This window comes from Dipteris shenzhenensis, chromosome 9 (genome assembly GCF_047967505.1).
Source record: "Dipteris shenzhenensis isolate YYH24624 ecotype China chromosome 9, Dip_SZ_1.0, whole genome shotgun sequence".
Lineage (NCBI taxonomy): Eukaryota > Viridiplantae > Streptophyta > Polypodiopsida > Gleicheniales > Dipteridaceae > Dipteris > Dipteris shenzhenensis.
Genome location: NC_141604.1, coordinates 29,574,271 through 29,597,398, shown reverse-complemented (window position 1 = coordinate 29,597,398; position 23,128 = coordinate 29,574,271). Strand labels below are relative to the sequence as shown.

The following is a 23,128-nucleotide window of genomic DNA, read 5'->3' as shown; positions in this document are numbered from 1 at the left end:
CCCCCCCCCTCAAAAAAAAGAAGCAAACACAATCAAGAGACTTCGAAAAGAATTCGCATTTCGTCTTTCCTACAGAAGCCCACGGATTCGCATTTCGACTTTCCTACAGAAGCCCACACGTATGTTGAGAAAGATCAGAAAATTCGTAACTCAATACGGGATTATTTGCACCTCGATGCTCTCGTCACGCATAAAAGAATGCTTCGCTGATTACGAATAAATTGCCTCGCTCATGGTTGGCATCAAAGGCCTCGACAGTCGAGTTACTCCTATACGAGATCTGTGTATTGTCCTAGAGCACAACTCGTTCGTGCATGCACTTGCAAGAGAACTTAATAGACAGCAAGACTCTTCGCAGACCTATCAGCTGCTGAAGGACTTGCAAAAATAAGATGAAGTACCTATGCATAACTTTTCAAGAGGATCTGAAATTTGCCTCTTTTGGAATCATCACGGGTGTGCCGCTTATATTGAAGCTTCCAACATAAATGCCCGTTCTTTCTACTATCCTTCGATACAACAGAGAAAAGAGCCTAAACGAAGACAAAGAGAGTTCATTTTCGAACTTGATTTCACCGCTTCGTCACACGTGCAAAATCCGCATAAATGTGTGGATCGACATGACTGAATATGAACCATTGACCCAATGTATCCAATTGAGCCTTGAAACTGAAAACCAGACCCGTCACGTGGACAACGATATTGAATGCACAAATGAAGAAGATAGCATGTAATTAGTTACAATGTAGAACAGGTCCTTTACAATGTGAATCTCGCTGAACACTTGATCCCAGCATGGAAAGAGCTAAAGTCTCTTGTCAATCTTTCTAAATTTCTACTGTTACAAAATTTCCAGTGGTGGATGGGTGTCCTTGCACTTGCGAGACTAAGCTCCAAAGTACCAAATTCTCTCATCATCACATGGGAAACTGGCCAAGCCTCCATCCATTAAATGGATGGCATCAAGACTGAGGACATAAGAGCTTAATGCAAATTCAGAATCAGTCCTAGAATCAAAACGCTCTAGCAACCTGATGGGATTATTACAGGGCATATCCTTTTGAAATCCCTGGATGCTGCTGAAATCATTACTTATTGTAAACCCGTGCCCGAATAGCATGTCATCTACCGCACTGACCCTTGTACCTTCCTTAGCGTGGACATCAGGACCTTTTTTCAAGTCCAATTGCTCAAGCATTCTGCTCGTTACCACGTTTCCTTCACTAGAAAAGCTAGCCAGCAAATCAGGCAAAAGTTGTTGCCCTCCTACATGCAGAACCCCTGAGTTCTCTTGCAATTCTGCGATTCCCTTCCCAGTGAAAAACGCAGTTTCATAGTTTGAATTTGTGTGAGAAGAATACCCAGACACAATAGAGTTTAGTGTATCCTGTACATCTTCCAGCTTCTGCACCACGGTACTTTTCATTTCTCGTCTGTAGAGACACCCCAATTGATGCAAATTTCTGAGAGAGCTATCAGGAAACCCATTTGTCTTCTTGGAACATGGACACTGTTCGTAAGCACATGTGTATACTGCCTTCACACCTCTAACCGGCTCCCCAGAAATTTTCCTCTTCCGTCCAAGCTCTGCAGTCTCAGTACCATGCAATGCAACTGAGCCCCTGTCAGAGTAAGTAAACAGCTGATCATCTGGGCCGGATTCGTTTTCGGAAAGTCTTAGGACAAAAGGATCCAAATCATGTGTTTCTCCGTTTTGACCTTCGTCAATTCGGTAGACATCCAGCCCATCGTCAAAACCTTCCACATCATACTCGCTAGCACTGCTGAACGTGATAGTTCCTGAATTTCCAGTTGCTGGTGCGTTAGTACTGGTCAAGACACCTGCGATGTTATTCTGCTGGCGCGCCGGCGCCTCTTCTTGATTTAAGACAGCTAGCCAGGTTGCACTTTCTTTTGCCGTCATCTTATCTTGGAGACATTTTGACTGCCTAACAAGTTTGCGAATTTTACAAATGTCAGGGAAAATGTGCCTGATAACTGCTGTTAGTACGCCTACCTTCCAAGCCTTCTTCAAGTCATGTGGCTTTTTGTAAGGAGGCGGCCCTTGGCCCTTCTGCAAACCCACTTGAGGCCACCATTCTTCATCACCATTCGGCCACCATGGAGGTGGTATTCCTTTTTCCAGAGGGTACCGCCTTTGGGGAGGGTCACAGTGCTGCATGAGTGCTGATAAGAGGGACCCCAAAGTAGTGTCTTGAAGCTCTTGAAGAGTGTGAGGCGTTGGAGCTGCAGCTTCACTGCCTTCTTCCTTCTGTGGAACACCATGCTCTGCTTCATATTTGGCTATGGCCGCTGGTCCATTCCTGTCGAATCTCACCTTCTCTTTCCACCATGCTCTGATGTTGTCAGACGCACCACTAACTGGCTTTCCATTTTCTGGGATAATTCCATACACAAAGCCCTGGGCCTTACAAACCTCCATCATCTTCAGCATGTACTTAAGTATGCCATCTTGTGCCCGGGACATCTTCTTCCTGCGAGCTTGCTCTTGTGACTGCTTCGGCTTAGGCCTGTCACCATGGCCCTTCAACTTCTGTCGCTCCTTCATTCGTCTCAACCTAATTCGATCCCTCCACATCCGTTTCTCCAACTCGTCGATGTCGACCTCATCGTCACTGAAATCTTCCTCTTGCAATGCATCTCCATCATTGGCAACCATAAAGTCCAGTTTCTCTGTACCCAGAGTTCCAGGACATTCAATATCGTCATGGCCTTTCATGGCATTCGAAAAGGTTGAAGATCGAAAAGCTTGGACTGTAGATAAAGGTTTCACCAGACCACTCCTTCGCGGTCCGCAATACACACGATCTACAGAATCTGCAATTCAAGCAAGCAATATGATCCTAGTGGGTCAATAATTGTTCTCTGAAGTGATCAATTTTTCCACATCAACAACACTAATGCGTCTTTATAACTCTTGATGGGCATACATGTTCCCGAAGGTGTCTAGAAATAGAACCTTAGAGCCTTAAAATTTAGAACCAACTGATAGCTCCATTGTGAAAAATAAGCAAGCTCAATAGCTAGCATAGACGATTAAAATAAGCACGAGGCTACTTCGACCCTTTTGCACGTCTTTGCGGTACAGATCACTTGAACTCGGATACCGCCTAGAGTTGTAGGAACGAATTCTAACATGAGTCTAAAATCCTCTCTGAAATCTAAGCCCAAAATTGCATTCCATTAAAACGCAAGAGTACTAAGATGGATGACAAATAAGACAGCTAAATTTCCTGCGGAATCAGCACAAAGCGCGACACGTAGCTTGTAAGATTTTTTCGCAAGCAACCACTCTGCCATACTAAAAATTTAGATGAAGCTGCTTCGAATGCTATGGACTTAGACCAGACAGAGCACAACGCACAGTATCTGATAGAAGTACCAGTATATAGGGACCTATAAAGACGACTTCAAAGTTTCATGATGAATCAAACGAGAGTAATCACAGCATCTTTTTCGTGCCTTCAGGCGGACTCTGCAACATTCGTTTACTATCTCCTGGTCCCGAACTCAAGGTTTACGCACAGGATCACAAACAAAAACTATTCCCATAACTGCAGATGCCACGCTTGCTCACCCAATGTTTATTCCTCTCTAAATGACTGCAGCTAAAAGAAGTATACAAAGCTAAACTATCAACAATTGAGGTGCAGCGCAACGACGTCGAATAATCTTCTCGACTTGAAGCTAGATTCGAAACCCTCCAACCAGTGCCATGGCTTGCGCAAAATCGTATAAGATGCTTCGACAGGTTTGGCATTAAGGACTAGCTGATTTATTGAACGGCATTGCTTCTCACAATTTCTGAACCGCAGGCTTGAAATCGCCATGCATAAGTCCCCACAGAGACATAGAGTGACACTTGCGTCCCTACGACCAAGAGGTCCCGAGATCGCCCAGGTTTTGGAGCTCAAGGAGGATAGAACTGCAATAACCCACAAGTAGAACACCTGATCAAGATTTAATATGCTCGTTAGGGGGGAACTAGAACTCCAAAGCGCAAGAACTCCAAGCTTAATGCCCGAAACATCCAGTTGAGAAGGGCCCAGGTAGTTGGTACCCCGACGCTGCAGCAGGAATTTCGAGAATCAGCAACTTTGCCACTAAAAAGCAAGTGAAGAGAAATTTGTCAACACGATGAAAAACCAGCTTCCTAACTCATTAGAGTCTTCGTAAACCAATGGGCTTGAACATCAGAAGGTAATGCGAGAACTTTTATACATTCCATCAAAATGTGTACATAAGTACAAGGATCCGAGAGGAAAGGATGGCAAGCTAGGATGCTGCAGCTGATTGTGGAAGAACGAAAGAAATGGAGCCGGGCTAACAACGTATCCTGAGCTATAGGGGCTCTTCAAACTCGGGCATTTCGAAACTGAACCAGAAACTAAACCAACTGAAGCTACTGATATATAGCTAGCTAGTCTGCTTGACGAATTGGGAAACCGTACGATCAGAGAGCTTACATAACGATTGAGAGATCAGAGTACGTTGGCTGCTGATACAAGAAAAATCGATTGCGGAACTGCGGGGGAGAGCTGATTACTGAAGCCAGAGAGGAGAGATGGGCAAAACTTAAAGAGGGTGAGTGATGGCAGGGGAGCTGGAAATAAGTAGTAGGGAAGTCGTGCGGAGTAGGTGGGCAAAGGGGCAGTGCAGTGGGCACCCAATGGGGAATGGGGACGAGGTACGACAAGCTAACTATTTGAAGAGTGGCGGATGCCGCTAAAATAGCAGCGCCTCTAAATGTGGAAGCGGTTTACGCTTCCGAAAACCGGCCGGAATCCGCGCCGGCGCCGGGATGGCAAACCTTCATAGAAGCCCGGGAGGGCCGGGAAACAGCTAGCGGTTCCCGGCCAACCTTTGGCTTTCCCATGTAAACCGCCAGCGGTTTCCGGCGGGCGGTTTTGCGCCAATCAAGCTGGCCTCGTCCCATCAGCGGGTCGCCGATGAGCCAACGGGCCCCCAGAATCATTAACAGAATTGTGGGCCCTTAACGCGCGCATTAACATCACTAAAATATGGTTTAGTGGTAATGTAATTTGCAGGCGACAAGATCAATCAGGGGGTCAAATTTGTCAAATCGGCTGGGTCATTTTGAGACAGTGGATTATGGGGACTATCATCATAGCCGACAATTAAGCTGGTCAAATCCGCTGGGTAGATAAAAATCAGGCAAGGGACGATCAATCATACCCGACAATTAGTCCATCGGAGATTCTAAATTTCTGTCGATGATTTTCCCCGGTGGTCGGTTTTTTGGGGTTAAAATTTTACCGGCGTCAACCATGCGGTGGGCGTTTGGCCGTAGGCGTTCAAAACAATGATGCAAAATGGCCATTTGCTCTGACTGTGTCCGGCGGGCCGGCCGGAAACATCAAAAGTGTTTTTGGTTTTTTTTTTGACCGAGACCCGCGTTCGATCCCGCGCTTATGGCCCCGGGCCCAGCTGGCCCCACCTTCACACGTACCCCGCCATTCCAGGCCGGCACGCAATCATTCCTGTGCCCCCGTCCCATCATCGCAGTTCCGCCGCCTTCGCCCCCCAACCCGCCCCTGCCACGTGTCCCCTGACATGTACGCGCTCCCCTATGTCTTAACCCTCCTTTCTTTCGGCCAGCTGGTCCAATCAGATCCCTTTCCTCTACTCCCGCCAGCTGGCCCAATCACATTTCCCCCACCCCTTCATTACCTCGCATTCGCCCTAGACAGCTTTCCCTTCGTCTTTACCACATTTTAATCCGTCAATGCCTCCACCTCCCCCTCTATAGCAACGTTGACCGCCTTTTTAGTTTTGTTGCATTTGATTAATTTTTGAAGGGTGAGAGACTAATTTACTAAATAATAGTTCGCTAGGGGAAACATACTCCCTAAGGGGACATATTAACACATGAGAACCAAATATAATCTAATGAACTTACCTCTCCCTCCCAAGATTGATGATCCAAAACTAGGCATCCCCCCCCCCCCCCCAAAAAAAAGAAAAAGAAAGCATGATGACCTATGTTACCATGAATCTAATTTTTTTACAAACACTACCATATCCCTAAGGAATTTTTCATACAAACACTACCATCACATAAACCTCTCATCAAGTTGAATCCTTTTTCACCCCCACTTACCCCCATGATCAATATAATCCACACACTCATCCTCAGTTTGCTCCTTTCTTAACACTTACCTCTCTTTAAATTTCCCTACTCATCCATCAAAAATACCTTTGAAAAATTCACCAATCTAACCATAAATAAAGCATATGCACTCCACAAGATTGCATCGTCATAGCCTACACTTGACACGTATTAACATTGATCTTCGATCTATATGTACAAGTTTGTTACCTTGGAGTGTCACAATAAGATTCTTGAAGCTAGGTACTCAAATAACTCTTGGTGTCTCGATCTTGATGTCTATTCCCACACTCCACCCAATGATCGTCACTAACGAACGTTTTTATATTTTCACCCATTGTTTTCCACATACGAAACACATGCAAAAGAAAATGATATCCACCTTTTATAACATGCACCCAATGCATCCAACTTTTATTTCATAAGGGGAACTTAAAAAAACTTCAATCTACCTTTGAATAAGAACTTAACCATAAAGTAAATATGGCCATCCCCGTTTAAATTAGCTCTCTACGACCATGCAATACTGGGGAGTTCACTAAGAAATATAAGCCAACATATGCATTCAATCGAAGGGGTTTTATTTTTATTGGGGTGTTACAAAAATTGCTCATAAATAAGGACTTTGTAATTCGAAAGGTAATTTTTTTCATATAGAACGCTAATTTAGAGGGGGAATGTTCAGGTAGAGGTTTCTTAAATACCTCTTAAACACATGAATTATATGGGTTTTTCACATAGTAAACACCCCCATCCATGCAATCTAATGCAATATGTAAGCCTTCTTGTGTTGGATAAGCTACTTTTTCTTCCATCATTTTTTGCCTCCCCGCCCCCCCCCTCCACCAATGCATTTGGGCTCAGAGCCTTGCATGTGACCATGAAGATTAGCAACTGGTAATAAAACTTCTTCCATAATATGATTGGGTATGCTTGGGCAGTGTCCTTGTCTTTCAAGAGGTCCTTAATGAGATTTGTCATCATATTTAACCTTCTAATCACTTATAAAATTGCAATGCTAATTTGGTTATGATGTACCCATGTATTTTAACTGTTACCATAAATACAATTAATAGATCAAGTTCCATTATTTTTCTCGCAATGAGAAGTCAACTAAACATGGTGTCTTCTATAAGCAAGATCCCTTTATAAGTAAACAAATATTTCAGTTGACATTTTTTGCCTCTCACTTAGGTCCATGACTACACAGTTCAATTCTATCACCAATATATAATTGATGAGCTACTTTGGCACTATGTGTTGAGTAGCTATCTTGCAATCTATGTAGTAGTCTAGTAGTCAACATCTAGCCTCGGGGGGGTCACTCATCATATGTAACCCTATCACGTGAGTTTAACAGAAGGATTTTTTTTATTTCTAAAATTTACAGAAATAGATATACATAAGGGACTATTTAAAATAGTTTTGGAAAAAAATTACAGATTTGTATAGAAAAGGGGTACATTTTATCAATGAAATTTTTTACAGATAAGGGACTTTAAATATAGGCCTTGAACGCACGTGATATAGAGGGTTTATACATAGTGACCCCCCCGAGCATCTAGCACACCTAGCACCACACTTGTAAAAAGAATTGAACTAGTATTAATGCTCATTTCTTAATGAGCTTTAACCCATTATCACCTAAAGTATAGCAAGTTCTTTATATACCCTCCATGGCTTTGCCTTTACCTTTAGTTCTCAATCCAATCATCCTTCAACACCTACCTAGCTTAGAGTGCGCCTTTCTTACTTCTTTCTTTTGACAACGTTCTTGAAATTTAACGAATTTTACATATCCTCCTAATGTGTATATTTATGACTACTTTCTTGAACTTTAGCAACTTTTTACACATTCTCCTAGCCCATATAAATTGAATTATTACTTTTATCAATACCTTTAGCCTCAAACACTCTAAAATATTTCTAGGAACTTGAACCCAATTACCCCGCCAACATGGTCATCACATGTGCCTTTGCACTCAATTTCTCACATCCAATCACCTTTGGAAATCTCTCATGTGTCTTCTATTGTCCATCAAAAAATGATCACCCCTAAGTGTCTCTATTGGTTTTTTGTCTCCTAACTATTTGTATTGCTTATTTGTCTCCTAGATCATATCTTTATATCTCCTTGATGAATTAGAATGTAATCCAATCCTCATTAAGTTTCTTTTGAGAGCTAATTAGGTTGTCCAAAACGTGACCACTTTATAAAAGAATAACTTTAATATACTTTCCACATCATTGAAATACTACTTTTTGTATAATTAGCCAATTTTGACATCCACCAAACCTATTAAAACCACATTGAAGTCATTGCAAGACATCACAAGTTTTCCACAACTACATGAACATAACCAAAAGCACCAAGATATCATCAATTTTCCACAAGTACATTTAGAGGTTCACCTATAAATATATAAGTATACCACATGGGTTCAAATGGAGGGGTACTCAAGAGGTTCACCTCTAAATATTTTAGTGTACCCCAGATATGGTTTTTTTTTTTTTTAACCATAGGTTTGTATAAAAAAAGTAAAAATTTTACCCATGCAAAATTTAAAGATAAGGGGTTTTTTGATACCCCTTGAATGCACATAGTATCTAGGGTTTCTTTTAGTGTACCCCTTGGGCAAGAAAATGAGCATAAAGAGAGCACCCTCCTCTTGATGGTTTTTTGTGCTTCCCATTTAGACTCTTTATGGTTTTCCATAAAATTGGGAGAAAATTGGATGAGCCAAACATAGTGCATCCAAGAATTTTAATGCATTTTCCAAGCGAATAGCCCACAGTTCATCTTGTAACAAAAATCCAAGGCTTTTAATATGTATACCTAAAAAATTGACCACCTCATCTTATAATAATAAACTACGGTTTGTAATGCATTTGCCCAAAAAATCACGCCATGTGTAAACCACTTGATTGAAACCCGATCTTGTAGCATACTTCCATTTCTCATTGCCCAACCCATCATATGGCTCAAGATTCCAAATTACATTAGTAAAAAATAAAGGGAAAATAATTTAAACATAGGAGCATTCCAATCATACCACTATAACAGAGCCCTACCTAGAATAGACATATCAAACAAAACATTGCTAAGTATCTAACCATCAATATTAAATTCATTAAGGACATCACTACTTGAAAACCCTAGAAATCATGTGCATTCAAGAGGCATTTTAAAACCCCGTATTCCTAAGGCTTTAAATGATCCCTTATAATTAGAACTTAGCCCTTCTGTATAATATATGAAATTGTATTATCTATTGAACCCACGTGATATATTAATTTTACACATGATGAGTGACTGTCCCTAACAAAGTAGGCTCAGTTAAAGTTAGAAATAAATGCAATTGCTAAATAAGCTTGATAATCCTAGCATTGTTTGTATCAACCACAAATTATGGCTCTTGAAATTAGGTAGCTTATGTACCAATATGTTAACTAAGAATCTCCAACTAGACCGTAGCTATATGAATCCTTTGAAATTCCACCATCATGTTTGTCCCATTTCTCCACTTAACATTCTGCATATGCCCCATTAAGGGTCTCACACAAGCAAGAGCATAAACAATACATGTAAGTATCCCTTTGCGGGCCTCAAAAAAATAGGATAATTAATCATTGTTCTTGAGGAAGCTGCAGTAGCCTAGTGGTAGGGCTACTAGCCTACCAAGGTGGTGGCCCTCATTTGATCCCTCATGGGAGTAGAGGCAGGGTAGGTGCCCCTCGATAGCCTCAAACCGTGTTTGTGAGCTAGATGGGTGAGTATTTTTTTTTTTCAAATATATAAGTGTTCTTGCTAGAATATCCCTTTAAGGGTTTCAATAGCCACTATGATGCCAAACATTATTTCAAATCTATATGTGCTTTCAACAAGGTCTCCACAACAAAGTTTGTCGTTGTTATTGTATTATTGGGATCAAATAATTCGTGCTCCCACCTAAGAGAGTATCTATAAAATGAATGGAAATTTCTAATGTCTATGTATGGTGTTAGAAATACTTCTTTGAAGATCACAACATGATAATGAAATATAATGGTTATCACAAATTGGAAACACTTGATGTTGTTTTGACTTTTTAATTTATCCTCCAAAAGTCTCAAACCATGACAAGGGAAATAATGGTTGTCATATATTGGAAACACTTGATTTTGTTTCAACTTTTGAGACAACACATGCACCCACCTAAGAGTGGTATAGTAGAGGAAATGTAAATTTATAAATACCTATACATTATAGCTATGAGTAATTTAACTTGGAAGGTCTCCAACAAATGTATTTAAAGTAACAATGAAATAATGATGGTTGTCATGTATACTTGTGATATTGTTTCAACTTATGAGACAAGGCATGCCAATTTAGTCTTCCTAAAAGTAGGAGCAATTCCTTATCTTTGTAGTGGAAGCCATGTGATATATAAACAACCACATCTCTTTCCTTACTCAATTTGAATTGTTATGTACTATTCAGTTAGATGTATTTGTATAGATTTTGTACCCCAAATATGCACACAGGTTCTCTACAATCCAGCCCAAGTTTATACATTTGCTATAGCAACCATTTTAATTGCTTAGTAGTCTAAATTCTCAATGTAAGCTATGAAACTAGTTTTTATATTAACCTTTACTAGATGCAATTGGGTGCATCAAAAGAGTTTGGAATGTAATTGGACCCTTGATATAATGATAATCTATATGTCCCAGATCTTTAGTTCGACACCATAGAGACTCCATGTGTTACAACATAATAGGGGATCAGGTTATATGTGAACTACTTTTTTATTTGGGGAGGGGGTTATATTGAATTAAATACATTTTTAGATACCTGGATGTACTTTGTACTTTCGATTAACTTGATTTTGACATTAAAAAGAATCACTCGATATGGGATTGCTTTTCAAACCATGCTTATTTCATTAGGTGAAGCATGTTGTTTGATGAAATTACCAAGTCTTCCGATGCTCTTGTGCTCTAGTTCACCGAATAAGTATAAGTCAAGTCAACAAAAAGCTAAAATTTTAAAAAAAATTGAAACACAATTGGGATTAGGAACAAGACGCTCACTACAAAGATCCTTGAAGTTGTTTTGCAAATACAATGGGAAATAAGAATGCAGGACATTGAAGTTGTTTTTACAAATACAAAGATCCTTGAAGTTGTTTTACAAATACAAAGGGAAAATACTATGTAGGACATTGAAACTTGTGCAAAAAAGAAAATCTTTATTCAAGTTAATACATGTCAAGGAATCGTTTTTCTACCTTGGCTTTAATTCAAAGAATTATGAAACTCATAATACACCCTTATTCAGCTATACACGATGTTATGTAAAGACTGGCTTAGTTCACATTCTTACTTGCATTGTGCCAAATTTGTGTATAAAAGAGAAATTTATTCAATTCATATATGTGCGATGTTCTTGTAATAATTCCCAAACTATTCACAATTTTCATTTCTTCTTTTTTCAAGTAGTTCCTTGAAATAATACTATAAGAAAACAATACAACGTCTGTGCTCAATAGATAACAGGATCTCGTATGCAAGAGAGAAAAGCAGATAGTATGGAGAATCAAAATTTTGATTACTGTAAACTTGATACAATATATGGCGCTGCCTCCCAACCATGCTCTCCTGTGTGAGGAGCTTCCCTGGCGTGTTGGAAACAGTAGAGGACGGAGGCTGCATGCTAAGGAATCAGGGATGCTATAGCCAGTGATGATAATGAGCTTCATGAGCTTGCTCTTATATAGCCACGAGTCGTAGTCGGCTAGACCCAATTGGGAGACCGACCTAGTCTGCCCAAATCGGCCGACGGGAGGTCGGTCCCGAAATAGGCCACCGAGCACACGATAGAACCGTGGCACCATCTGGGATCATCTGGGGCTCCAAACGGGCCCCACAACCTGAGAGTGGGCTGCCCTGAGAAATGCTCCATCTACCCTCAGCGCGGTCAGTCATGGGATGCCTTTCCGCACTTGCATGTAGCCTAGTTGGTAGTGTGCCAACTCTATGTGAAGCCGTCCAGCCATCATGCCACACATGGCCCCCATCTGGTGTCCAAACCAGGACCTACCGGATAACCGAGCTACTCAAATGCCTTCTCCTCATATGGGGGCTTACAAGTAGAGTTAGCTGGTTCTCGCATAGCTACACGAGAGTGGAGCATTGATATCTAACACCCCCCCTCAATGTCCACCCACAAGTGAACTTACTTTTTCGGCCCAATGCCAAGTCGATGAAGATGCCTCTCCAACAAGTCTCTTCCAAGAGCCTTCGTGAAGATGTCCGCATCATTCTCTGTAGTCGGACAATACACCAAGTCAACCTCTCCATCCATGATGAGCTCGCGTACAAAGTGATATTAAATCTCAATGTGTTTTGTGCGAGCGTGGAACACAGGGTCCTTTGCAATCGCCATGCAACTCTTATTGTCAAATGATAACTGCGTAGGCTTGTTCTGCACTGCACCCATGTCCCCTAAAATCCTCCTCAACCATACTGCCTCGCAAGAAGCAAAGCATGCTGATTTGTACTCAGCCTCGGTAGAAGAAAGAGCAACTGTAGGTTGCTTCTTGCTGACCCATGACACAGCTCCAGATCCAAGTGTGAAATAGTAACCTGTCACTGATCTCCTGCTGTCCACGTCTCTTGCCCAATCTGAGTCACAGAATCCAGTCAAAATGTTGCCCTTGGTATAAGTGATGCCATAATCAAGTGTGCCTTTGATGTATTTCAGCACTTGCATCCCTGCCCTCCAATGGTTCTCTTGGGGCTTATTGGAAAACCTGCTTAGTACACCAGTCGCAAAGCTGATGTCCGGCCGTGTGTTGCACAAGTAAATCAAGATACCCACAAGCCTTTTGTACTTTGCTTCGTCCACCAGTGGTGACGAATCCTCGTTTGAGAGCTTCACGTCAACCTCCATAGGGGTGTCAACTGTCTTGCACTCAACCATGCCAAATGCCTTCAGTATCTCTCCAGCATGCTTTAGCTGTGAAATGAAGATCTGTTTTGGCTCTTACCGAACTTCAATCCCCAAACAAAAATGCATCAGTCCGAGGTCTGTCATTTCAAACTCTCTTCCTAGCAACTTCTTTGTCTGCGAGATCTTCTCTTCATGGTTCCCTGTTATGACAAGATCATCGACATAAAGGACCACGATCATACACCTGCCTCCTTCTATGTAGATATACAAATTTGCATCAGATAGGCTCCTCCTGAACTTATTTTGTAGAAAGTAGGCATCAATCCGCTGTACCATGCTCGTGGGGCCTGTTTCAACCCGTAAAGTGCCTTCTTCAGTTTACAGACTTTACCTTCTGAACCGAGGATCTCAAAACCTGGTGGTTGCTCCACGTATACCTTCTCCTTGAGATCTCCATTCAGAAAGGTAGATTTTACATCCATCTGAAACACGGACCAACTTCCCTGGGCAGCTAAAGCCAAAACACTACGAATTGTGGTTAGTCGAGCTGTGGGAGCAAAAGTATCCTGATAATCAAAGCCATGTACCTGTGCGAATCCTTTTTCCATGAGCCGAGCCTTGTACTTATCCAACGTGCTGTTGGACTTGTACTTGGTCTTGTACACCCACTTGGTGCCGATTACCTTGCGTTTTGGTGGTCGATCCACAAGGTCCCAAGTGTTGTTCTTCATTATGGACCCATACTCTGACTACATAGCCTCCATCCACCTATCATCACCTTGTGCCTCTTCAAGACACTTGGGTTCATCAACATGGATCACCTCTGTCGTCAAAGCATAGTTGACCAAGTGTTCATGCGCCCTTCTTTGCTCCTCTAATCTCTTGGATCGGCGGTGTTCGGATGGTTCCTCCTCAATGGCTAGAGGTTCTCTACCATCCAAAAGCTGCTTTACCCACTTTGGGAATGGCCGTTGCCGTTGTGGTTCCGTAGGCTCTTCTTCCTTTTCTTTATCTTGAATCCTCCCAAGCACCGTTGGGGGAGTTCGGTCTGCTGTTGGTGGTTGTACTGAATGGACATCCTAGTCCTGGTTGTCTGGGAAGGAAGCATCCTCCTCCAATTGATGTGGCTGTTCTGAGAAGACCACATCGCGACTTACTATTACTTTCTTGGTAACAGGGTTATAGAGGCGGTAACCCTTCGCCTCTTCACTGTGGCCCAAGAAAATGCACTTCCGGCTCTTCGGTTCCCATTTGGTCCTATTAGCATTAGGGACATGCACAAAACAGTCACATCCAAAAAACTCTGAAATGTGCAGCTAAGGTTTCTTACCAGAAAAGGCCTGCAGTGGAGTCATCCCGTTCACAGCCTTCATGTAGCTACGATTCAAAATATAAACTGCCGTGTTACATGCTTCAGCCCAGAAAGTCTTTGGCAAATCTTTCCCCTTCATCATACTCCTGCCCATTTCACAGATGACGCGCATCTTGCATTCTGCTACTCCATTTTGCTATGATGTATGTGGCGGGGGTTTTTGCCTCTCGATCTTGTGACTTTTGCAATAACTTTCAAATTCACTTGATGTGAACTCTCCACCTTTGTCTGATCTCAACTTCTTCACCTTCCTCCCCGATTCTTTCTCGACCATTACATGCCATTCTTTGAACTTACTAAAAGCCTCATCTTTAGTCTTCAAGAAGTATATCCATATCCTTCTACTGTAGTCATCGATCAGCGTCATGAAGTAGTAGGAACTACCCAAAGCTTCCGTCTCCATCTTTCCGCAGAGGTCCGTGTGAATGAGCTCTAGAGGAGCCTTTGCCCTACTGGCCTCTTTAGGAAAGGGATGCCGATGCTGCTTGCCCATCATGCAAGCTTCACATACATCGGGCAGATCTATAATTTCTGGTAGGTCTACAATCATTCCACTTTTATACATCTCCTTTAAAGAACTAAGGTTTAGATGACCAAACCTCTCATGCCACAGCTTAGTGTTCTTCACATCGGCTCGAGCACTGAAAGCTGAGAGTTCGTAGATGTTGTTGCACCATGTACCTTTACCAACGACCTTCCCTTGAAGGTCCAAAATCTGTGCACCATTCTTATCGAATTGAAATTTGAGGTCCCGATCCGTGATCGCAAAAACGGATAACAAGTTCCTCTTGATATCTGGCACATAAAGAACATCGAACAACTGTTTTACAACTCCATATAACTTGAGAGCAATCGTACCTTTTCCTTTTGCTGGACGTTTTGCATCATTTCCGACTGCTACCAGGGTGTCATTCCCTAGCGGCTGTAGAGAGGTATACCAATCCTTTCGACTGGCCATGTGGCACGATGCAGCTCTATTGGTATTGTCTGCATGCTGTTGCTGGACTCTTTCTTTACTCCGTTCTTCTCATCTACAATCTTCTTCCAGCACTCATTTTGCTTGTGCCCTGCTTTGTTGCAATAGAAGCAGTTGATCTTCTTCTTTCTCTTTTTATCATCAGAAGAAAATGGTTACCAGAGTCCTTACCCTTACCTTTCTTTGATCCAGCATAAAAAGCCGAATCTTCTCCAGTCCTCGTCTTTTGACGCGTCTCCTCCTCCAGAAGCATTGCGCTAAAATCCTCAAAGTTGAGGGGTGAATTTCTATTCTGCGTATTCAACGCCGTAACAAGACCGTCGTACTTTGGTGGGAGAATCCGTATGCACCTTCGTGCTAGATTCTCATTGGTGATGGTGATGCCAATCACAGTCATTTAATCGCGCAAATTCTTCACCCTCGTGATGAACTTCTCTGTCATTTCAGACTCAGACAGTTTCTCGTTCGCAAGTTGAGTCTCCAGATTCTGAATCTGTGTCTGATTCGTGGTCTTGTACTGATTTTTCAAGACCATGCCTCCTTCGCTGTGGTGACATGTTGAATTAATGCCATGACAGAACCACTTACACTGCAGACAGTAGAACACAATGCATCTGCATTTCTTCTTGTCCACACGAGAATCTCATCCGCAATTGGTACTATCTGTTGTGCTACATTGGCTGGATTCGGTCTCGGAACTGGCTTCAGGTCCACCCCAGTAGCAGTATCTCAAAGCTCGTATGCGCTTAGGATGGTCTTCATCTTGAACTTCCAGAGTGGATAGTTAGTGCCATCCAACTTTCCGCTTTTGCTGAACGATGGGATTCGTAGTCTTGCAGGCTGGGCCATCTCTCACAATCTGCTCGCAAATAGAAACACGCTACCAAATCTTCTTGCTAGAGCCCAAGCTCCGATACCATGTAAGAAAACAATACAACGTCTGTGCTCAACAGATAACAGGATCTCGTATGCAAGAGGGAAAAGAAGATAGTATGGAGAATCAAAATTTTGATTACTGTAAACTTGATACAATAGATGGCGCTGCCTCCCAGCCATGCGCTCCTATGTGAGGAGCTTCGATGGCATGCTGGAAACAGTAGAGGACGGAGGCTGGATGCTAAGGAATCAGGGTTGCTGCAACCAGTGATGATAATGGGCTTCACGGGCTCGCTCTTATATAGCCACCATGGTTAGACCCAATTCGGAGACCGACCCAGTCCGCCCAAACTGGCCGACTAGAGGTCGGTCCCGAAATAGGCCACCGACCACATGATAGAACTGTGGCGCCATCCGGGATCATCTAGGGCTCCAAACAGGCCCCACAACCTGAGAGTGGGCTGCCCTGAGAAATGCTCCGTCTACCCTCAGTGCGATCAGTCATGGGATGCCTTCCTGCACTTGCATGTAGCCTAGTTGGCAGTGTGCCAACTCTATTTGAAGCCGTCTAGCCATCAGGCCACACATGGCCCCCATTTGGTGTCCAAACCAAGACCTACCGGATAACCAAGCTACTCAAATGCCTTCTTGTCATATGGGGGGCTTACAAGTAGAGTTAGCTAGTTCCCACATAGTTACACGAGTGGAGCATTGATATCTAACAAATACTTATACCAAATATTTAAAAGAATGGAATTGTACTATTAATCCAAACCATCAAACCCATTGGCATGCCCTTGTATACCACATTCACTTTGAATATTGTGTACTAGCTGATTCAAATTCATGACATTTAATGCAAATATGAGCGTTAGCTTCAAATAACATGCTGCCACTTTTGTCCATCTGACAATATATTCCTCATTACTTTTTCCATTTTGGACCCTTCTTGTCAACTATTCAAAAATTTTGACCAATATCGAATACTAATCACTATTAATGATCTTTGTTGGTCTTAGAATGTTTTTTTGGTTTTATTCTTATCTTTTCTTTTTCTTCTTTTTTTCCGACACCTTTGATTTGGCACATATTGTCATTCTATGACCATCTCATTGTATAATTTGGGTGAGTTTATTATGGTCTATTTATGGGCATTTGGATTTGCTTTTAATCCTTCAAAGGATAAGTCAACCAACTGACTACCATGTGGTTTGCCATAGCATGTAAGAGAGTAAGACTTAGGATATGAGATTGAAATATTAAAGAGCTCACTAAAGGTATTAGATAGCAATTTGGAGTGGAGAAGGCATGTGCTTGGAAAATGATTGCATACACATATCAAGAGTATTTCAAGACACAAGTAAATGAATTTAGATTGAGCAAATATTTTTTGGAAAAGGAAAGAGAACAAAGTTTTGAACATTTCCTAAGAACCAACAAGTAAATATATTTATAAGATAATATGTAATATAATTCTCATAACTAGACATAGTGTGGGTGAGGAGGTGGTAGACTAGTTGTAGACTTCCCCAAATATTTACAATCGAGGGGACATGCCTTTCCTTGGAGTCCTGAAGAAGCCTTGAGTGAAAAATAATGGATGGATAAGATAGTAAAATATTATCTGAATGTCACTAGGCAACCATTCCAAATGTTGAGGTCCAAAAAATTACAAAGCTATTAGTGTTGTCCATATCCAATATCAAGTTCTTTGTAAAAGAGCTAGTAGCCTTACTTTCAATGCTAGGTTCCACATAAATGATACTCGAAAGCACCTAGAGCTACATCACCCATCTCCCCTATCTATTCATTTCCATTGTGAGACTTAACTTTTGCAAAAGTATACTTGTCTACCAGAGCAGCATATGGATAAGGCACTAGTGGCACATAAGCAAAGGAATAGAGGCAAGGTATGGTGCAACTATTCTTGCTGCCATAGAGTATCCAAGGGGAGTCTAAGAGTGGGTAGCCAATGAGAGACATAGGTCTTTCATCTTTTCAATTTGATTCTTTAAATTTGATCTAGTAGATTCAAACACAAACTTGTGATATCACTTCAAAATCCTCATCTTCACCCTCACTATCAAAGCTTATATCTTAGTTAGAGTCATCAATAGATTTGGCAACCATTTCCATGACTCTATATGCATTGTACTACATATTCCGTGTATAGCACTACACTTTGGTTTTTGGTGATTTTGCCTATTTTTAGAATCAACGAAGTCTTTCTACTCGACTTGAGGGTGCCAGCCAAGGAGTGATCAAGGATCACGAGGGAGGAGAAGAAGTGGTGGGGAGGGTCAAGGGGACGGGAGACCTCAAAGCACGATCTGACGATTATGCATGCGCCATATATGGAGGTGTTCAAGCACCATAGTCGAGGTGAGTCTAATGCAATGAGGGGGGCGGTGGTGTAGACAAGGCAAGAATTAAGAGCAAGCAACAAAAGAAGACACACTTTTTTGTTGCAACCCAGCTTGCCATAGCCCCAATGTCCCACTAAGAGTGGACACCTAAAATCCAAAAATAAATTAAAGCAAAGCAACATTCTTCAAACCCTTGGATCTTAAGTAGGATGAATGCTTTAGATGGTGACACTGGCATAATGAGGGCTCAAAAAGGGGAAATTTGGCTCTAGGCTACCTAATGTAAATAATAGGCATACTTATTCTTTGTGCCCCAATTTTCTTGCTCTTTGGAAATTTTAGGGTTTGTTTTGAAATCACCACCCATGGGCCTTTGGACAATCTCATGAAAATCTTCCCATTGATCTTAAAGAGCAAAAATTACTTCCAATCTATGTTTTGGTGTACCATAGTTGTTCTCTAGATTTGCTAACTATTTTAGATGAGATGTGATTCTATATTCACTTGAGTAATGATTTCCAATGAATGCCTAAAATATTAAAAATAATTCCAAAATATTTTTTTGATGTGCTTGATTCTTAGGTCAAATCTAGCTTCAAATTGGTTTTGCTTTTGTCCTTGTCAATAAAGGTCAGTCTAGACTTTTGCAAGATCTTGCGACTTAAAAAATGAGTCTAAATAGATATTTAGACCTTAGCATTTCTTTACATAACCATAGGTAGAATTGGCTAGGTTTACCTTACTTGAGTTTGATTCACCTAATATAACCTAGTGTTGACCTAGGGTTGGCCTTTTCTTGGGTTAGGGTTACCCTATTCCAAGCTAGAGGTCCATAGGATGATGTGGTAGAGTAATTTGAAAAACCTCAAGAGGGGCATGACATGCTCAACGTGGAGTTATTATAGTGAATTTGATTGCGTGAAAGCCAGGATGCAAGCTAGTAGTTCATTGAGGGAGTCCCTTTTACATTGAGATAGATTCTCATTCTTGTGTGGTATGGTAATGTTAGGTGCATGTGTGTAGTCTCAACTATGACTCACGTATCATGGGGATCTTGAAGGAATGCCGATGGAGCCTCCCCTCCAAGATACTCCTTGTGAGAGCAAGGCAAGGCATGAGCCATCTGCATGTGTCACTCAAGAGGCTCCCGGATTGTTGCAATGTGTTTCCACAAGAGAAAGAGGGAAGGGGGAGAAGGGGGAGGAGAGGGGACAAGGGAGGGAGAAGGAGGAGGGAAAGAGAGAGTGAAGGGGGATGGAGTGGCAAACACAAAGGCACTACAAGGGAAATGATAGAACACCCAAAGACACTCTTGGAAGAGAAGAGGGAGCTTGTATTCCAAACTTGTGCATACAACAATGAAGACCAAAGTCAACCATTTGGCCTTTTATACAAGTCACCTTTTGAAGGGAGGGCCGACCCTTTTCCTTTTTTCACTCTCCCATTCTATACATTCATAAGGCTCTTGGTCTCGTAGGGTGCCAAGGCATCTTCACTATCCTTTCCATCTCTCCTCTATTGTTCCACTCTTTGTGTGTCGAAAATAGCACTTGTGTTAACCATATAAGAGCGCTTGCAACAAACCTGGCATTAGGAGATGCTCCTAACTGTGTCCCAAATAGCACTTGTGTTAACCTCAAACCTTTGAGTCCTAAGCCATTTGAGGCTCAAAACCTATTTACAAGGCTCAAAACTTGGAGTGGCGAGGTCGAACTTGAGCCATTGGCAGCTCAAACCCTGTAAGGCTTGTAACCACTTGGGTTATTTGTGGCTCAAACCCTGTAAAGCTTGTAACTATACTCCCTCCATGGCTGCAATCGTTGAAGTAAATCATGAAGCCTAATCACCTCTAATCACTCATTATCCTGCATTCTGTGACTGTACTTTGCCGGATTGTTGCAACGTGTTTTCACAAGAGAAAGAGGGAAGGGGGAGGAGAGGGGAGAAGGGAGGGAGAAGGAGGAGGGAAGGAGGGAGTGAAGGGGGATGGAGTGGCAAACACAAAGGCACTACAAGGGAAACAAGAGAACACCCAAAGACACTCTTGGAAGAGAAGAGGGAGCTTGTATTCCAAACTTGTGCATACAACAATGAGGACCAAAGTCAACCATTTTGTCTTTTATACAAGTCACCTTTTGAAGGGAGGGCCAACCCTTTTCCTTTTTGCACTCTCCCTTTCTATACATTCATAAGGCTGTTGGGCCCATAGGGTGCCAAGGCATCTTCACTATCCTTTCCATCTCTCCTCTATTGTTCCACTCTTTGTGTGTCGAAAATAGCACTTGTGTTAACCATATAAGAGCGCTTGCAACAAACATGATGTTAGGAGATGCTCCTGACCGGGTTCCAAATAGCGCTTGTGTTAACCTTGTGCCTCTGAGTCCTAAGCCATTTGAGGCTCAAAACCCATTTATGAGGCTCAAAACATGGAGTGGCAAGGCCGATCTTGAGCCATTTTCGGCTCAAACCCCGTAAGCCTTGTAACCACTTAGGTTATTTGTGGCTCAAACCCATAAATCCTGTAATTGTACTCCCTCCATGGCTGCAACTGTTGAAGTAAATCATGAAGCCTAATCACCTCTAATCACTCATTACCATGCACTGTGCGACTGTACTCTGTGGGTGTTAAAATGCCACCCTTCCTGTTGCAGAGCGCGCCCTTAAATTAGCTGCACTAGCGGAGGTGGACAGAGAGGACTGTCTGGAGGATTGCATAGCAGTCTAATTGGCAAGAACTAAACCCAGTCAGGTACGAGAGAAACTTAAAAAAATGGGTGGCATGCATGTCCTCATATGTGCAGATGTGATGGCCATGGAGATTGTGGACTCAGAGGTAGAAGCGAAGGTCCTAAAACTGAGTGGGGCCAATGTTGGGGTTGAAGACAATATAATTATTGAGATTGTGAAGCTTGTCATTAATTGGTCAACTCTAGGCAGGGAGATCATGGAGTAAGAGTATAAGGCAGTTAAAGTGGATTGCCCCTATGATCATTGGATTAGGGACGGAGCCGTAGGTGTCATTGAAGGAGTGGAGGTGGAAGCAAAATCCCTGCTACATCATCTCTTTCAAAAAATTGTACTTTGGAAAATTGTTCAAAATGTTGTGGTCCTTCTACTGGAGATTGCAAAACTCGGCCCAAGTCCATCGATGTTCCATGGGCATGTATAGGGGGTGGATCCATTGGTCGACGTGGGCACTACTATAGTAGCACGAAAATTGCTCCTTTTTAAAGAAACGAAGGCACCAACGAGGCTGGAGGCCGACATCGACATTGGTGAGGGGGATTGGAGCATCAGGGGAGAGGTGGTAACCTCCGCATGTGTGCCTCAGATGTGTTTGCTACCAGTCTTCATTAAAGGACTGAATGATGAACTAAGGGGGTGGACCTCCAGGATTTCATAGAGGTGGAGGAGGCAGCCTTCGAGTTGCTTCTTCCAGTGGTGCATGAGTGCATTGTTGGGCAGTTCTTGGAACGATTGCAGGTCGGGTCTCCACTACAGTGCTAGTGTTGGAGGCATTGGAAGAGTACTCGAGAAGATTTGTGTGAGGAAGGGGGGGTTGGACGGGTTGGTGGGGGCTTGCTAGGTGGCTTGGGTAGGATCAATGGGATGTGGCTATGGGAGCTCGATAGGTGGGGTAGAAGAATTAAATATGGCAATGGATTCTTGACCCTCCTCCTTGACGACTTTCTCGAGATATGGTACGTGGATTGTATCAAAATTGTTAACCAAGGACTCAAGTGAGTCTTGGAGAGTTGGTAGCACCCGGTTGTAGAGTATTATTATGCCAAGGGGATGGTAGGCGATGGAGCAGTAAGCCACGAGATGCCCTTGCATTTGTATCACGGAGCCTCAGTCGTAGGTCTACATCATTTTGATCTCAGCTTGAAGACTTTTTGGAGTGCAGACCCATGGGCTAGGTTCCTTGGGCTTTTGGCTAGTTGCATCATGTCATCATCTTGAGGATAATTTGTGGACTTTGTGATGACCCAACACCATGCCGTAAAGTTAAGTGAAATTGGGTGAGCGGCAAGTGTTTGGAGGTCAGAGGGACAAAGAAGAGAGAGACTAGAAGGATGAAGACCTAGCAAGAAGTAGGACATGGCGAGAATGGGGTGGCAATGGTCAGGGATTACGATGGAGGATGGTTTGGAGGGCATTAGGAGGAAGTGGAGCAGTGAGATCGAGGTGGAAGATGAGATTCTATGCTTGGATGGCATCAAAGTGCATTTGGAGGGTTTGGGGGATAGTGCGTGGAGCGAGGGTGTATGTGGCTAACTATGCGAAGACCTTTTGGTACATCTAAAATTATTGCTGCTCGTGGTCTTCTAACCCGGAATCCTCTAGGTGGACAGAGGTACACATGTGTTCATTGTCTTCCTGCATTGACACAGTTAGTGCCCATTCCTGTGCCAAGAGATCTTGGAGGGTCTGGATTTGGTAGTCATATCCG

At 42.5% G+C, this 23,128-nt stretch overlaps 1 protein-coding gene across 3 annotated transcripts; it reads right to left on the bottom strand.

Moving 5' to 3' along the window:
* Positions 1 to 760: 760 nt before the first annotated feature.
* On the bottom strand, positions 761 to 4,583 carry LOC147898482 (protein ETHYLENE INSENSITIVE 3-like). 3 transcript variants are annotated; one of them, XM_087379303.1, is made up of 3 exons: positions 4,488 to 4,583; positions 3,972 to 4,124; positions 761 to 2,838 (listed from the first exon to the last, which is right to left on the bottom strand). In XM_087379303.1, the coding sequence occupies exon 3, from the start codon at positions 2,738 to 2,740 to the stop codon at positions 887 to 889; it is 1,854 nt and encodes a 617-aa protein (XP_087235429.1). In that variant the 5' UTR covers positions 2,741 to 2,838; positions 3,972 to 4,124; positions 4,488 to 4,583; the 3' UTR covers positions 761 to 886. The 3 variants fall into 3 exon arrangements, with proteins under 3 accessions (XP_087235429.1, XP_087235428.1, XP_087235430.1); XM_087379302.1 differs by having other exon boundaries at positions 3,972 to 4,088; XM_087379304.1 differs by lacking the exon at positions 3,972 to 4,124.
* Between the last annotated feature and the right edge of the window lie 18,545 nt (positions 4,584 to 23,128).